General features: G+C 43.6%; 1 protein-coding gene across 5 annotated transcripts in view; it reads left to right on the top strand.

The window, feature by feature from the left end:
- The window catches only part of ANKS1B (ankyrin repeat and sterile alpha motif domain containing 1B), a 158,698-nt gene extending 142,209 nt beyond the window's left edge, over nt 1-16,489 (top strand). For all 5 annotated transcript variants that reach the window (XM_073649897.1, XM_073649899.1, XM_073649896.1 and 2 more), the window contains 3 exons: nt 3,754-3,891; nt 10,806-10,973; nt 12,984-16,489. In XM_073649897.1, the coding sequence (XP_073505998.1) occupies nt 3,754-3,891; nt 10,806-10,973; nt 12,984-13,091 (414 nt within the window). In that variant the 3' untranslated portion in view covers nt 13,092-16,489. The remainder of the gene's footprint in view (nt 1-3,753; nt 3,892-10,805; nt 10,974-12,983) is intronic.
- Nucleotides 16,490-17,878: the final 1,389 nt, after the last annotated feature.

Here is a 17,878-nt window from a genome sequence, read left to right as displayed (position 1 = left end):
GTCTGGTTGCCACAGTGATAGAGATATTACGTCTGAGAGCAGGTGGGAGGTCCTTTGGTCAGGGATCCTGTGCATGCCACACCTCCTGCCCAGTCTTGGGAGGGGAAGGACTTCCCCTATATAAACCTGGGGCTGAGGCAGGGTAGGGAGTTCTGAGAGGAGAAGACAGGGAGCAGAGCTGCTCTATGGGCTCTGCTCCACAGGCAGGCCCTGTCCTGGGGCCTGAGCCTGGAGTCAAGGAGAGTAGAGACAAGAAACAGCAGAAGCAATATTACTACGAGTCAGGGGCTGGCAGCTGCAGAGCTCGCCCTGACTGAGAAGCTTTCTTACCGGACCCGGCGTCCGAGGCTGTGGGGACTAACTCTTACCCAGCAGCAGAAGCCGACCGGCAGGGGATTTCAGGTCCTCAGGCCCAGAAACCCGAAGGCACGGTCACACGCGTGGGACCAGCACCGCCATCGTGGAGCGGAAGCCATTAGAAGGCCCCGAGTCACCGGCCATACGGGTGAGCACCACACGGTACACTCAGGGACGTGGGCTACTTATATCCGCTTCTAGCAAGGTAGCCAGAAGAGTACAGTCAGTTTGGGAGGCCTACAACTCCGCCTGGCCAGGGGAGATCCCATCTGCTCAAGGACTGACCAGGCCCCGTTCACTAGCAAGTACTCCGGGAGGGTCTATCGTTGTTACCAGTAAAGACCCTGAATTACACCGCACCGTCTCTGAGTGGTTCCTGCTACCCCCATCATCCACATCTGCTGCCCTGAGGCCATACCCCTCCCGTTGGGGGTTATACCATCTACGCTGCACCATCCATCCACCGGCCTCAGCGGACTGTCCTGCAGCGGCAGCTCCATAGCTGCATTCAACGGGTGGCGTAGTCGTCCTGCATCTACCGCTGTTACCTCGCCGCTCAGTTTGACTCCCTGGGCACGGACCGGGTCACCGCCACGAGACTACAACCCTCAAGAGATCCGGCTCCGGGTAAGCTCCCGCGTGCGCAACGCAGCGCGACACAGGCCCAGGGGCGCGTCAGCAACATGCAGAGTCAGGCTCCTCTTCCCATTGAAGTAAACATGTTTATGAGGCGGTTGGGGTATATAGTGATGTTAACACCTTATGGGTCCATAGATGTGAAGGTGGGTGAGCGTCTCTGAGAGCCACAATGACCCCATTATAGAGACAGCATACAATAGTGCCTTCATAATCACCAATGACTTACAGCCAAAGCTAACAGACAATTCTCTGTACTCCTCCTTCTTGACCTGTCCTCTGCTTTCGACACAGTTGACCACTGCCTCCTACTACAGATCCTCTCTTTCTTTGGCGTCAAAGACCTTGCCCTATCGTGGATCTCCTCATACCTTTCTAACCGCATATATAGCGTCTCCCACTCCCTCACTACCTACTCACCCCGCCCCCTCTTTGTTGGAGTCCCTCACGGCTCTGTCCTAGGACCCCTACTCTTCTCAATCTATACCCTTGGCCTAGGACAGCTCATAAAATCCCATGGCTTCCAGTACCATCTGTATGCTGATGACACCCAGATCTACCTCTCTGGTCCAGATGTCACCTCTCTGCTGTCCAGAATCCCAGCATGTCTATCAGCCATATCCTCCTTCTTCTCCTCCCGCTTCCTCAAGCTCAATGTGGACAAAACTGAACTCATCATCTTTACCCCATCTCATTTATCTTCCCCATCTGACCTTTCTATCACAATAAATGACATCACACATTCCCCTGTACCAGCAATCCTCTGCTTCGGAGTAACCCTTGACTCTGCCCTGTCCTTCAAACCCCACATCCAAGCTCTCGCCACCTCCTGTCGCCTCCAGCTCAAACATATTTCCAGAATCCATGCTTTCCTTAACCCTCAATCTACTAAACTGCTTGTGCATGCCCTCATCATCTCCCGCCTCGACTACTGCAACATCCTCTTCTGTGGCCTACCTGCTAACACCCTCGCACCCCTCCAGTCCATCCTTAACTCATCTGCACGACTGGTTAATCTCTCCTCGCTACTCCTCTGCTAAGCCCCTTTGCAAATCCCTTCACTGGCTCCCAATTGCACAGTGTATCCAGTTCAAACTACTAACACTGACCTACAAAGCCATCCATAACCTTTCTCCTCCGTACATCTCTGAACTAATCTCCCGAAATATTCCCTCACGTAATCTCCGGTCCTCCCAAGACCTCCTTCTCTCCTCCACACTTATTCGTTCCTCACCCAATCGCCTCCAAGATTTCTCCCAAATATCCCCCGTCCTCTGGAATTCTGTGCCTCAACACGTCTGATTATCCACCACACTTGGATCCTTCAGACGAAACCTGAAAACCCATCTCTTCAAGAAAGCTTACAGCCTGCGATGACCCCGCTGCCTCATCAACAACGCCGAAGCTACTGCAACCTCCCCCAACCTACTGTCTCCTTCCCCGTTCCTGTAGAATGTAAGCCCACAAGGGCAGGGTCCTCTTCCCTCCGTACCAGTCTATCATTGTTAGTTTGTTTACTGTAAGTGATATCTGTATTTGGAATGTAACCCCTTCTTATGTACAGCGCCATGGAATCAATGGCGCTATAGAAATAAATAATAATAATAATAATAATGAAGCCAGTTCAAGCAGGGGAGGAAAGATGAAGACGAGAACAGTGATGAACTGGCCTGAGGATTAGGACATTCTATAAGGGATGTAAAAGAAGTGCGCAAACCAGTTCAGAGCCCTATTGTTCTTGAAAGACCATAATGGTGTGGTTGCCTCGAACCACCTGAGAACAAAATCAAGACCTCCCTGAGCCAACAGATAGGGACAATTGGCATCACTGTGCTTGCTTTTCATGAAAGGAACCAAAATTTGATTAGCGTTGTCCAAGCTGTCTGATTTTGGTAGAAATGATGTGTATAATGGTGTCCAGACTCTCAACTGACTGCAGATGTTGGAGAAAAGTAGAGTCGGGCATATTGAGATTCGACATGTCCAATCCCTTTCATTTTAACGTCTTCCGAGCTGGCTGATGGTAGAAATGATGTGTATAATGGTGTCCAGACTCTCAACTGTCTGCAGATGTTGGGGAAAAGTAAGGTTGGGCATATTGAGATTCAACATGCCCAATCCCTTTAATTTTAACGTTTTCCGAGCTGGCTGATTTTGGTAGAAATGATGTGTATAATGGTGTCCAGATTCTCAATTGACTTCAGATGTTGGGGAAAAGTAGGGTCGGGCATGTTGAGATTCAACATGCCCAATCTCTTTAATTTTAGGAAAGTAAGTCTGGCAATGGCTTATTCCTCACTCCTTATTGAAACTACATGTAAGTCTGAGCTAGTGTACAAGTGTATGGGGGCAGTTAGGAGGAATTGATGTGGTCAGACAGCTATTTAAAGACCCCCCCAAAAACCTGGGACATCATAATGACTAGCCGCCTGCTAAATGGCACTAGGGGCCACCGCATCTCCCCTCCATCATTTTAATGGGTGTACATAGAACGATCGACAAAGCAAATACTCATTTTTATCTCTCCAAAGGAGAACCACAACCGGCCCAAAAGCAAAACAGTCGACAATGCAGACACATGTATACATTACCAAAGAAGAAGACATTTGCATTACAATAAGCTCGGTTCACCCCTGGGACACCCCCCTACATCGGCATAATTAATCTGTATCTTGTATACATATGTTTTTCTGTGTTTTACATTAGGATTCGGCAGCGTGTATGGAAATATGGAAATTAATTTTGTTTTATATTCCCCAGGGGATTATCGCTGAACATGAAATTCGCAATATATCATGTGCTGCCCAGGATCCCGAAGACCTTTCTACCTTCGCATATATCACAAAAGACTTGAAATCTAACCTCCACTACTGTCACGTCTTCACAGCTTTCGATGTGGTTAGTGCAGAGCTACTTTTTATATGACCATTTAATAGCACGGATAATATATACAGCGGGTGAATATATTTCTGAAGGTGCTATTGACGTGAAATTCTCACCAGATCTCGGTAACAACCCATCCAATCCACACAGGCAAAGAAATCATCCATAGATGTTCATAAATTAAGTTATGTGTAATAATGAGAAATGACACTGGGAAAAAGTATTGAACTGATTTACTGAATTTTATTTAATACTTTGTACAAAATCCTTTGTTGGTAATGACAGCTTCAAGCTACCTCCTGTATGGAGAAACTAGTCGCAGGTATTGCTCCGGTGTGATTTTGGCCCATTCTTCCACACAAACACTCTTCACATCCTGAAGGTCCCGTGTGTTAGAACCCACCTGTTAGTTTTTTCCATCTTGTGTTTTGTGGTCACGTGACCATCTGCCTATATATTCCTGCTCTGCCCTTCTGGCTGTGCTGGACTTCAGTGTTGTTTTGACTGTCTCTCTAGCCAGGTGCTTCGGTGCCTTTCTCTTTCAGTTCTTGGTCCTCTGGGACCTTTAGTACTTTTTGTCAGTTTGTCCTTTTTGCTCTGCAACAACTTCTGTTTAGGAGGTGTCCCATTTTTGTCCCAGTCCTTAGTTCTTTTAGGGACCCCTCCCTTAATTCTATAGGTCTCCGTTCAGACTAGCCGAGGACAAAGGCGGGTCTGTTCACAAGGAACAGGCAGCCCGCTACATCGTAGGGATTCAGCTTAGTCTTACTGTAGGGATAGCTTTCCCCTATCTTTCCTTAGTTTATGTTGCAGATCCTAACAGTAAGTCCAGCCCAAAAAAAAAACTAAAAGGAAAGAAATTCGGGGATCAGTATGGTTTCCGTCCAGGATTTGGCTCAACGCCTGCAGGGATTGTCTCTGGAGGTGGCCGAGCTTCAGCAACACGTGAGTAGCTGTCCTGGAGCGCATTTTGTGGAACCAAAGGTTGGACTGCCTGATGTTTATTATGGTAAACAGCAAGATTTTTTTTCCTTTAAAAATGCTTGTTTGTTATATTTTCGTTTGAGACCAAGATCCTCTGGGAATGAATCACAGCGCATTGGTTTTATTATGTCACTTTTGCGCAAAGAACCACAGGGTTGGGCCTTTTCTCTCCAGCCTAATGATCCGTGTTTAAGTTCTGTTGAAGAATTTTTTTCTGCTATGGGGCTATTATATGACGATCCTGATCGAATCTCATGTGCTGAATCAGAACTTAGACGTTTGAATCAGGGGTCTGATGATGTTGAAAATTATTGCACACACTTTAGAAGGTGGGCTTCAGAAGTTAAGGGGAATGATTCGGCGCTGAAATGTTTATTTCTTGCTGATCTGAGTGAAACGGTTAAGGATTTGCTAATTGCATTCCCTGCACCTGAGACTCTGCAGGAAGCTATGCAGTTAGCTGTTCGCATAGACAGGAGACTGAGGTGCAGGCTCAATGAGGTAAAGACTCCTGTAATTTCAGGTCCTAGTCCCCACAAAATCTGCTCTGACGGTGGGGAACCGATGGAGGTTGGGGGGATGTCGCTCCTCTCTCAGGAAAAAGACCGGAGGTTCGCTGAGGGATTGTGTCTTTATTGTGGTAAAAATTACCATTTGATTAAGTATTGTGAGCGTCGTTTAAGTAAAGAAAAAGAAAAGGTCAGTTACACCCGTATAGCTTGTTTACGCTCTGCAGGAGTATTTCTTTCTGGGAGTACTACGCTGCAGGGAGATTTGATTGAATTTCAGGTATTTGTGGATTGTGGTTCAACACTTAATGTGATTGATAAAGGGTTTTTGGAATAGCTTAAATTGAAATCCAAACCTTTGTCATCACCTATTTCTGTGATTGCAATTGATAACACTCCTTTGAAATGTATTACTCACAAGGTTGCTGCATTTCCTCTCACTATCAATGGAGTTCACCAAGAAATTTTGGACTTGGTTGTTTTGGATAATTTACCCTCTCCAGTTGTTCTAGGATTGCCTTGGTTAAAACTGCACAATCCTTTATTGGACTGGTCTACTAATGAGATTAAGTCTTGGAGTCCGAAGTGCTATGATAAATGTAATAATGGTCGCATTGCGGCTGTGGAAAAAGTGGAATTACCTGTACCTATTCAAGATTTTTGGAAGGTTTTTTCGGAGGAGGAGTCGCAAGTTTTACCTCCTCATAGGGATTATGATTGCGCCATTGAGTTTGTTCCGGGTGCTACTCTTCCCAAAAGTCGCTTGTTTAATCTGACTATCCCGGAAAGAAAGGCTTTGGAGGAATACATACAGACTAGCCTGGCCGCTGGTCACATTAGACCTTCTAAGTCGCCTGTGGCAGTTGGATTCTTCTTTGTTAAAAAAAAGGACGGTGGTTTACGTCCATGTCTGGATTTTCGTGAAATTAATAAGATTACCGTACGCAATTCCTACCCATTGCCGTTAATTCCTGACTTGTTTAACCAGTTAGTGGGAGCCAAGTGGTTCTCCAAAATTGATCTCCGGGGGGCATACAATTTGTTACGAGTGAAGGAGGGTGATGAATGGAAAACTGCTTTTAACACTCCAGTAGGTCATTTTGAGAATCTGGTGATGCCTTTCGTTCTTACCAATGCACCTGCATTTTTTCAGAACCTTATTAATGACATCCTGAGACCTTTGATTGGTAAGAATGCGGTTGTGTATTTGGATGACATTTTGATTTATTCACCAGATCTAGAGTCCCATTGGCAGAGTGTACGTGAAGTTTTGCAGTTATTGAGTGATAATTCACTCTTTGCTAGGCTGGAGAAATGTGAGTTCGCTGTGCAGAAAATTAGTTTTTTGGGCTACATTATCTCCAGCGAGGGCTTTGAGATGGACCCGGTGAAGGTTCAGGCTGTGCAGGAATAGGCTAGGCCTATTGGTTTGAAATCTATACAGAGATTTTTGGGTTTTGCCAATTATTACAGGAAATTCATTAAGAATTTTTCTGTAATTGTTAAACCTCTAACCGATCTCACCAGGAACGGTGCGAATACGGCCCAGTGGACTACTGAGGCCATTGAAGCGTTTGAGTATCTCAAAGAGAGGTTCAGTTCTGCCCCTATCCTTATGCAGCCTGATGAGACCAAGCCTTTTTTGGTCGAGGTCGATGCTTCATCGGTGGGGGTCGGAGCAGTTTTGTCTCAGGAGAACAGGGATGGAGTACATCCTTGTGTCTTCTTTTCGAAAAAATTTTCGGAAACCGAACTGAATTATGATGTTGGAAATCGGGAGTTGCTGGCTATTAAGCTCGCATTTGAACATTGGCGTCATTTTTTGGAAGGCGCTAGATTTCCTATTCAGGTTTTCACAGATCATAAGAATTTGATCTATCTGGATGCTGCCAAGCGCTTGAATGCCCGTCAAGCTAGGTGGGCACTTTTTTTTTCTCGGTTTCATTTTTCTGTTACCTATATCCCTGGTACTAGGGATGTTAAAGCCGATGCTTTATCTCGGAGGAGGAGAGCATTTTACAGAAAGGAGTTGTGGTGGCGGCTTTGGACTCCGTTTTGGAGAATGGGATTCTGAAAGCTCAAGATGATGCTCCATCTAACACTCCCCATGGGAGGTTGTTCGTGCCTAGAGCCTTTAGGAGAGATTTGTTTGTGGAGTGTCATGAGTCTCTGTTGGCAGGTCATCCAGGAATTTCGGAGACTAAGATACTGATCAGTCGCAGTTTTTGGTGGCCTGGATGGCAGAAGGAAGTCATCAAGTGGGTGCGTCAGTGTACTGTGTGCGCAAGGTCAAAGGCTTCACATACTCCTGCTGCGGGGTTGCTTTGCCCTCTGGAGGTTCCTAGTGCACCTTGGACGCATCTCACTATGGATTTTATTACTGATCTTCCTGTGTCCGAGGATTTTACTGTCATCTGCGTGGTCGTGGACTGTTTTAGTAAGATGTGTCATTTGGTTCCATTCATTAAGTTGCCCTGCGCCAAGACACTCGCTAAGGCGATATTGTTTTCTGATAGAGGACCTCAGTTTGTGGCTCGCTTTTGGCGTGCTTTTTGTGACAGGTTGGGAGTTCATTTGTCATTTTCGTCTGGTTATCATCCTGAGTCTAATGGACAGACTGAAAGAAAGAACCAGGATGTAGAACAGTTTTTGCGTTGTTTTGTGGCGGACAATCAAGAGGGGTGGTCGGAGTTTCTGCCTCTCGCAGAATTTGCTCTTAACAATCATACATCCTCCTCTGCTGGGTGTTCTCCTTTTTTTTGTTGTACTGGGAGACATCCGTCTATTGGTTCGTTCTCCAAATTAGGGTTGGCGGTGCCCGAGGAGGAGAATTTTTCCGGTGATTTGGAGAGAGTTTGGACTAATGTACGTTGCAACCTTCAAGAGGCTAACAAGAAGTCCAAGAAGTATTTTGACAGGAAACGTAAAGAGGTTTTGTTTACTGTGGGTGACATGGTTTGGTTGTTCTCGAAGAACCTGCGGTTGAGGATTCCCTCTAAAAACTGGGTCCTAAGTTTGTGGGTCCATTTAAAATGCTTCAGGTTGTTAACCCATCTGCTGTTAGGTTGGATGTCCCTGCTTCCTGGAAGATTAATCCGGTGTTTCATGTTGAAAAAGGCTGACGTATCTGATAGGGATGCCACTGTCACAGCTCCCCCTGTGGTGGAAGACGGCGAATTTGAAATTTTGCGTATCTTGAATTCTAGATGGCATAGAGGGAGATTACATTATCTTGTCTCCTGGAAGGGTTTGGGTCCCGAAGACAACTCATGGGTAAGGAGGGATGATGTTTCTGCTCCTAGGCTTGTTAAAGCTTTCCACAGGAGGTTTCCTGATAGGCCAGGGCCTGGAGGATCCGGAGGATCCTCATAGAAGAGGGGGTACTGTTAGAACCCTCCTGTTAGTTTTTTCTATCTTGTGTTTTGCGGTCACGTGACCAGCTGCCTATATATTCCAGCTCCGCCCTTCTGGCTTTGCTGGACTTCAGTGTTGTTTTGACTGTCTCTCTAGCCAGGTGCTTCGGTGCCTTTCTCTTTCAGTTCTTGGTCCTCTGGGACCTTTAGTACTTTTTGTCAGTTTGTCCTTTTTGCTCTGCAACAACTTCTGTTTAGGAGGTGTCCCATTTTTGTCCCAGTCCTTATTTCTTTTAGGGACCCCTCCCTTAATTCTATAGGTCTCCGTTCAGACTAGCCGAGGATGAAGGCGGGTCTGTTCACAAGGAACAGGCAGCCCGCTACAACGTAGGGACTCAGCTTAGTCTTACTGTAGGGACAGCTTTCGCTTATCTTTCCTTAGTTTATGTTGCAGATCCTAACACCGTGGGCTCCTTCTATGAACTCTGAGCTTTAGTTTCTTCCATATATTTTCTATTGGATTCAGGTCCGGTGATTGGCTCGGCCATTCTAGCAGCTATATTTTCTTTCTCTGAAATCAATGAAGAGTTTCCTTGGCCATGTGTTTGGGATCATTGTTTTGCTGAAATGTCCACCCTCATTTCATCTTCATCATCCTAGTAGATGGCAGCAGATTTTTGACAAGAATATCTCAGTACATTTGTCTTTTCATCCTTCCTTCAATCATATGAAGTTTGTCAGTGCCATATGCTGAAAAACTGCCCCACACCATGGATGTTCCGACCTCCAAACTTCACTATTGGTATGGTGTTTTTGGGGTGATATGCAATGCCTTTTGACCTCCAAACATGGTAATTATTATGGCATCCAAAGAGTTCAATTTTGTATATTATTCTGTGCTGTGCAAAGGTTTTAGGTGGACAAAATGCAATGCTGCAAAGTAAGAATGTTTTCAGTATTAGACATCTTAATTCTATTTTGTTAATTGATAAAAAACGATGTGAATTAACAAAAGAGAAATCTAAATTACATCATTATTTGGTGATTGCCTTTTGCCTTCATCAATTATTCTAGGTACACTTGCACACAGTTTTTGAAGGAACTCGTCAGGAAGGTTGTTCCAAACATCTTGGAGAACCAACCACAAATCTTCCGTGCAACTACTTCTGTCTCTTCCTGTATTCCCAGACAGACTGGATGATGTTGAGGTCAGGGTTCTGTGGGGGCTGTATCATCACTTCTAGGATTTATTGTGCTTCTTTACACTCAAGATAGTTTATAATGTTATTGGCTGGGTGTTTGGAAACATTGTCCTACTGCAAAATAAATTTGGAGCTAATCAGATGCCTCCCTGATGGTATTGCTTTAGGGATAAGTATCTGCCTGTATTTCTCTTCATTGAGGATACCAAGAAATGGCAATTTTTAGGACTGTAGATGCAGTGAGAGGCCGAGGAAGCTTAATGCAGCAGATGAAAGACACATCATGCTTACTTCCATTCAAAATCAGAAGATGTCCTGCAGTGCCATCTGTTCAGCATGGGACACAGCTACAACCATCTTAATGAAAGAATTGCGGCTAAAAACCATAGTTTCCACATCGAAACAAGGCCAAGCTTTTCAACTGTGCACAAAAACAAAGGAATTGAAGTGCATACAAATGGCAGCAGGTGTCCTGTAAGTGAAGACATGGCCTCCACAGAGCCCTGATCACAACATCAACAAACCTGTCTGGGATTACATGAAGAGACAGAAGGATTTGCACAAGCGACATCCACAGAAGAGCTGTGGTTAGATCTTCAAAATGTTTGGAACAACCTCGCTGCCAAGTTCCTCCTAATACTGTGTGCAGGTAAAAGTCTACCTAGAAGAAGTGATGAAGGCAAAGGGAGGTCTCACCAAATATTGATTTGAGTTACAGTTCTCTTTTGTTCATTCACTTTGCGTTCTGTTAACTAATAAAAAATAAACTACCGGCACTTCTATTTTCAATGATACTTTCTTGCATTATTTCCATGCCTGCCTAAAACTTTTGCGCTGTACTGTGTATATATGAATAATTTGCATTTTTTTGCTCTTTGTAGAATTTAGCATATGAGATCATCTTGACATTAGGACAGGCGTTTGAAGTTGCATATCAGCTCGCACTACAGGCCAGAAAAGGTGGCCACTCCTCAACGCTTCCAGAGAGCTTTGACAGCAAGCCCACCAAACCTATCCCAAAACCAAGAGTCAGCATTCGAAAGGCCACGGTAAGTATGCGGGTGCTTGAAGAACCATAAAAATTAGGGATGATTTTAGGCCAAGATGAGTTTTGGTGAGTAGTGCTATGGTTTGTCCTCTTCATCGCTGAAGAGGCAATTTGTGTATGAAGATGGTTCATATTTATGGCATAGGCTGGAGACATTTCTGTGTTAAATCTTATTTTCACTTTGAACAAGGCATTTGACTTGGACATTGCCCACTTTGGTTAGTACCTGTTCCTTGAAGAAATGAGTCTGTATCAGTGACCTTGTGTTGGTGAGTGGAGCACACCGACACATGGCTACTGCACTATGACGTAAAAGATGCATATGGTCAGAGAGAGAACAAGAGGATGTACAGCTGTGGGACGCCAGTGGAAACTGATTGGTAGCAAGTCGCTATCACTTTCCGCATGGCTGCTGTGAGAAAAGTCACGAGAATTGATCAGGTCTCGGATGTGATTGGTGATCACCTGCTAGTAGGACAGAAGAGTAAGACAGAAAAGACATTGAGCCACAGTGAGGTAGTGGAGGCGAACAGGCTTTGTGTGGGAGGAATAATCGTCCCCCACATAGTGGACCCAAAGCCCAACTTAGATGCCACTGGCTGGTGAGAAGTTGCATTTGTTCTTATGAGGACAGTTGTATCCCAAAAGGCCTGTGCTCTGCATCGTAGAAACTGTGTTGATGTCTTACATGTGTGCCTTGGAAACAAGATTGTAACCGTCAACTCTTGTCACTTGGAGAATTAAAATTGCTTGGTGGTTGAGCTGCCGAATCAACTTGCAAAGTAATTTTTATTCCATGTAATAAACTTCAGATTAGCATTTTTCCCAGTTGCTTATTAGACAGAGTAAATTCCACCTCTTCAGCTGAGAAAGTGATTTCCAACCAGGTTACAATAGTCAAACCACCGCCAAGAGTTACTACTCTAAGCAAAACCTTTCCAAGATTTCTTTCTTGCCCTCATGACAGGCATCTTTGAGCTGCCTAAAATTATTCTGCCACTTGTATTGTGAAAGTGGCAACTCTTACCACTGCTGTCTTCTGAGGAACACCTACTTAGGTTCTAGAGATCCTCAACATTTCAAGGAAGCCTTGTTGGGAAACACATATCAAAACACTTAACCATAAAGTGGCAGATCTTACTACTGCTGTCTTCTGAGGAGCACCTACTCAGGTTCCATGGATCCTCAACATTTCAAGGAACTCTGGTTGGGAAACAAGTATCAAAACACTTAATCATAAAGTGGCAGATCTTACTATTGCTGTCTTCTGAGGAGCACCTACTCAGGTTCCATGGATCCTCAACATTTCAATGAACTCTGGTTGGGAAACTAGTATCAAAACACTTAACCATAAAGTGTCAGCTTTTACTACAACTGTTTTCTGAGGAACGCCTACTCAGGTTCCACGGGTACTCAACATTTCAAGGAACCCTGGTTGGGAAACACATATCAAAGCCCTCAACCATAAAGTAACAGCTCTCACAACTACTATCTTCTGAGATACACCTACTCAGGTTCCAGGGATCCTCATCATTTCAAAGAACACTGGTTGGGAGACACATATCAAAACCCTTAACAATACAGATTAGATTTATGTTATTGGCATCCACCAATTTTCTCCAGACTATCTTAGCATCAAGTTTGTATGGTGGTGTTTTGATTCCTTCTCTGAAAAAAAAAAATGTTGGGCATCTTGGGTTTAAACATGCTCTATTCTTTGTTCTCAGGGAATATAAGCAAGAAGTGTCTGGCAGTCGTTGACTTCACTCTTCCTATTGAGTACACACTTGATCAGGTCAACTGTATATGTGAATAGATTTGGAATAAATTTTTGTTGACCGATTTGTCGAATTTAATTTGGCCCCAACCGAATAAGTAGAAGAGAAGGAAGTAAGGACCTCAATTTCCTTGAAATTGTAGATTGAGTTCCACGTCTTTGTCCATGATGGGAAGTGAATTATTTGAGCGTTGGGTTTCAAAACTGTCCTCATTTTTATTCTTCTTTCTACAGATAGATCAGCCTGATCAAAAGACTCTCGCCAATCTGCCTTGGATCGTTGAACCAGGGCAAGAAACAAAAAGGGGGATTAGCACCAAGTACGAAACCACAATATTCTAATATTGACTCGTCCCATCTACTTGGTGTGCCTTCGTACACTCTCCTCCACGAGTCCATTACTCAAGCCTCGGTCACCTCTTTACCACAGAAGAAACAATTGTCGACTGTACAACGTCAAGGGATGGTTCTTTTCACTAACATCACAATACTGCCAAGAAAAGGAATCCTATTTTTTTGATGATTTTTTTTCTTGTAATCTCTATTACGGTGTATTCTTTTTTTGTTTTACCTCTGGATTTTATCAGAAAAAAATAGAGAAAATCTTCATGTCATTTTCAGTTCTAATTCTTTCATTATGCAGTTGATTTGCGGCAGTGATATAATCAACGACCTCTCGAAGCCGTAATTGAACAAAGAAAAAAAAAACAACAATATATTGACCTATGGCAAAAAAAAAAAATCAATAATAATAAGAATATGGGACTTCAAGAGCTGCCAAGAAATTGAGTACTTTATGTGCACAAGTGCATCTTTCTATCTTATTATTATATGTGATTTCATTACAGAAATAGTAGTCAAAATTTCTGAAGGAACTGGGTTTGCTTCAATGTAAAGAGTACTTTGTATAATATTTTATAGGCTATTGAAGTTGAAGCCTTGTTACTAAATTGTAAAAAAAAAAATAAAATAAATTCTATTACTGTATCCATAAAGAATATAAAACGGTCAGTAAAATGACACAAAAAGAGCTTGGATTTCATGATTTTTTTTTACAGCTATTATCTCAATATATACTAAACGCATTAGAGCATTGTTTTACTATGACATATGGGTGTTTGTACACGTTTGCTACTAATATCGAATGAATGTATGTTTATACAGCGTGGACCGAGTGATTGCATTTTTTTCTGAATAATACAGCATTCGTGTCATATAATTATGTCATTTTCAATGGTTTGAATTAATATACTAATTTTTTTGTTATTTCGAGGTGATCTGGGTCAGTAAATCACAAATAATCAAGACTATATATTGTAATGTCACTGTGCCCTCATGATGAATACACTGAATAGGTTCCATTTCACATTAATTACATTGTTACGAAAGGTCTCCTATTAAAGAGAATCTGTCACCCGGTTTTTGCTATGTAATTTCACAGCAGCAAGATGTAGGGGCTGTGACCCTGATTCCAGCGATGTATCACTTACTGGGCTGCTTGCTGTAATTTTGACAGAATCCCTGTTTTCCCTGCTGCAGATGTAGCAGTGCTCAGAATTCTGAGCTGTGTATAACCCCGCCCACACCACTGATTGGCAGCTTCCTGTGTACACTGTAAGCGAGCTTCCAATCAGTGGTGGGGGTGGGGTTACACAGATTTGCCTGACTGGCCTTCATGTGAGTCCTAATCCTGAAGTGATAATCTCCTGCTCATAAAGCACTGATTGTATTGAAACTACTGCACCCAGCCTAATAAGTGACACATCCCTGGAATCAGGCTCTTTTTTATGCTGCTTTCAGAATAAATAGTGAAAACCTGCTGACAGATTCCCTTTAAATTAATAATAATAAAAAAATCTGATTACTAAAGCAGGCTGAGATAGTGAACAACATGTTAGAGGGGGACTAGCTGCTAGGAATTAACAGTTTAAGGGGTATCCATTTTCAGAAAATCTTGGTTCCCAAGCGCAAAAAAAAAAAGAAAAAAAAAAGGGCTTTACTCAACCTCCCCAGGTCCGACGCAAAGTATTTATCGCTGCTTCCAGTGCCTGGTATTCTATGCATCCAAACATTGAGCTCAGCGGCTCTGACCGTGTAGATTGAGCCGCAGAGTTCAAAGACTGGCTGCCATACTGTCGTTGTAATGTCAGCGCCGCAGCCAATACCAGACACTTGGAGCTGCGGCGGAAACTCAGAGAGGGTCAATAAAGAGCGGTTTTCTTCTAAAACAAACTACACCCTGGGACCAAGATTTCCTGAAACGGCACAACCTCTTTAAAGTGGTTTTTAACCTTGTACAACCAAAGTAGTGATGAGCAAATAAAAGCCACTTATTTTATTCTTTTTAGGTCCGGGAAGGGTTTAAAGATAAAAAAACAACTATAGTCACCTTGCCCATCAACCGGATCGTGTGCCGCAGCTCCCTGCCCGGTCCTCCGCCGTCTCGCTTACTCCCTCTTTCTCTTGTTTTCTCTTCTGTTTTCACTTCTTGGCGCCTCCTGTGCTGATTAGGATTAATTTGACGTTTTGATGTCACGAGGCGATGCACCTCAAGACGTTGCTTTAGGCCTAGTGAATGCCGGAGGCACTGGAGAGTAAAGAAGACTGAAGGCAACAGAGAAGACTGGAGCTCATGGGAGCAAGCGAGCCAGCTCACGTGTACATTGACTTCTATTGCAGGACCTAATGGGCAAACTAAACACAATGCCTGCACACAGCTAGGGTACCCATTTTGGATTTTCAGGCCTATAAAGGCTGCGATCCTCCACACAATCAGCACTTAGTCCCAGGGTCCATCTTCCGCTCTGTGGCCATCCGGACCTAAAGTGCTAATTACAAGTCATTTCAACAGTATACTAAGTGACACCACTGATGCTTCCAGTGATCTGGCCAGCTATAGACTGTACAGCTGGGAAGCCACTTGGACAAATATCTATGGGTCATACACCCAGCATAGCCGCCTGTATAGCAGGCTTTATAGTGCCCTTATTATGGAGAAGTTCTGCCTCCATTCACTGCCATACACTCTCTGATGGACTCTTTGGGTTTGGAGATGTTCCAAGAAACCTACAGAATCTGGCAGAAAAAACGGCATACGGAGGCACTGTACTGGGCTCATGCACCTCTATAGAAGTAAAAATAATAGTGTGAATGAGTCCCTTTAAGATTAATTGACTGCTTAAAGTATTTTTCAGGGCTGCAGCTAAATTTCCGTACTGTGTATAGAGGAATCCTGACAGTGTGTAATATTCACACTGTCAGGATTCCACGCTCTGTTGTTCGGTTGAGACTTGAATGCAATTTGCATACTTCCAGTCATACTTTTCCTAGTTCTTTCAATGTTCTATTAAGAGAAGCAGTTGAGACTCTAGTTGGGTCATGAACGCAACTATACAAATCGCATTCTTCCAGTTATGCGACGAATGTTTGACCAGGCAACTGAGCTGAATCCTGACAGTGTGCATATTTAGCTGAAACCTGGAAAATCCTTTAAAATATTTGAATGTCTACCATTAGTATGAAACTTTACACTGCACTCATGATTACTTTGGGTTTATGGGGTAGGACTGTAGGACCAGTAGACGAGGAGCCACATGTGGCTCTCGAATATCTTGTATGTGACTTAACCAGCTGGTGTAAGATTTATGTATTAATGTGCACTATTGGCACCACAGATGTCATACTGTTATATTAATCCTTGGCACTAAGGGAAATATTGGCCGAGCTTGCATGTTTTTTCACCGAGGATCGGGAAATAAGCCACTTTCACATAACTACAACAGCCGCTCACCACCCAAAGGAACAAAAAGATTGGCTATTCAAGATTGTTTTTTTCCAAAGAATTTGCCATCAGGGAAGATATGGGATTCTCCCATACACATTAGTGAGTTCGGCCAACTTTTATCTTACCTGTACGACCACTCTAAAGGCTCACATTAAGGTTGGCCAAATCTGCCGAATTTGTCAGAACTGGTTGACCATTTCATGTGTATGGTGGTGGCTTCTCGACTATTCCAAAATAAATGATATCAAAGGAGAAAAAGATTGGACAGATGAAATTTAAGCCCCCAACCCTTTTGTTCTCAGGGGAACTTTCTCCCCTTTCCATATTGAAAGTACATAAATATTCGGCTGGGGTTCTTCAGCATGAGTTAGTTGGAAGAGATAGTTGACTGTTGAATGTCCATTCGACTGACAGCTATCTAATGTGTATGGCCAGCTTCTGAGTCATATTACATAATTGACTTTGTCCCTTTAAAATGGAATTTGTCCACAGGATTTCACATCTATTTTATATGCACATGTAGCTCCTGCAAAGACAAATCCAGCAATATCTTTACATGGTCGGTCATTTCCTCCTCCTTTACTGAGAAATCAGGTTTTGAATTGGTATGCAAATGAGGCTGAGAGCTATGGTAGATCTGAAGCCTCTGTCACTCCAGCTCCATTTCCCGCCCGGTGCCGCCTCCTCCTGATTGACTGACAGCCTTTATGCTGTGTGACCTCAGGCAAAGGAACTGTCAGTCTAGAGGTTGGAGGCGGCGCTGGCCGGGGAATAGAGCTGGAGTGACAGAGGCTTCAGATCTACCATAGCTCTACAGCCTCATTTGCATATCAATTTAAACGCTGATTTCTCAGTAACGGAGGAATGGACTGGCCATGTAAAGGTATTGCTGGACTTGTCTTTAAAAGAGCTACAGGCGCATATAAATAGTTTAGGGTGAGAATCTTCACAGAATTGACATTCTAGTCTGCCTGTGGCTCCAAAGATACGGTATGACCTATTGGTCCTTTGATACCTTAAATTGAATGATAATTTATTTAATTATTTTGGCCAGCATGGAAAGTTATGAAACTTTGCATATCACTTTATTATTGGGATTTGTCTTGATTCCTGTACAAGAAAAGTGCTCATTTTGAGTAGAGATGATGTCAGTGATGGGTCAGCCCCTGAGTCTTCCTCTGAATGTTTATTGTTCTTATCAATCTCCTTATCAAGCGACAGCTTGCCCCCAGAGTTAGGACTCAGTCACACATCCGATTGTTAGTCTATGGGTCTGTGCACGTCTCCTTTTTTCCTCGGACCAGGCGGTCCAAGAAAAATATCGGAGACATGTCCAATTTTGATC

The sequence above is a fragment of the Phyllobates terribilis genome, unplaced genomic scaffold (genome assembly GCF_046119375.1).
Source record: "Phyllobates terribilis strain yellow unplaced genomic scaffold, ASM4611937v1 Scaffold_10__3_contigs__length_209671492, whole genome shotgun sequence".
NCBI lineage: Eukaryota > Metazoa > Chordata > Amphibia > Anura > Dendrobatidae > Phyllobates > Phyllobates terribilis.
Note: the sequence above shows the minus strand (reverse complement) of the source record. Positions and strands in the feature narration are given on the sequence as shown.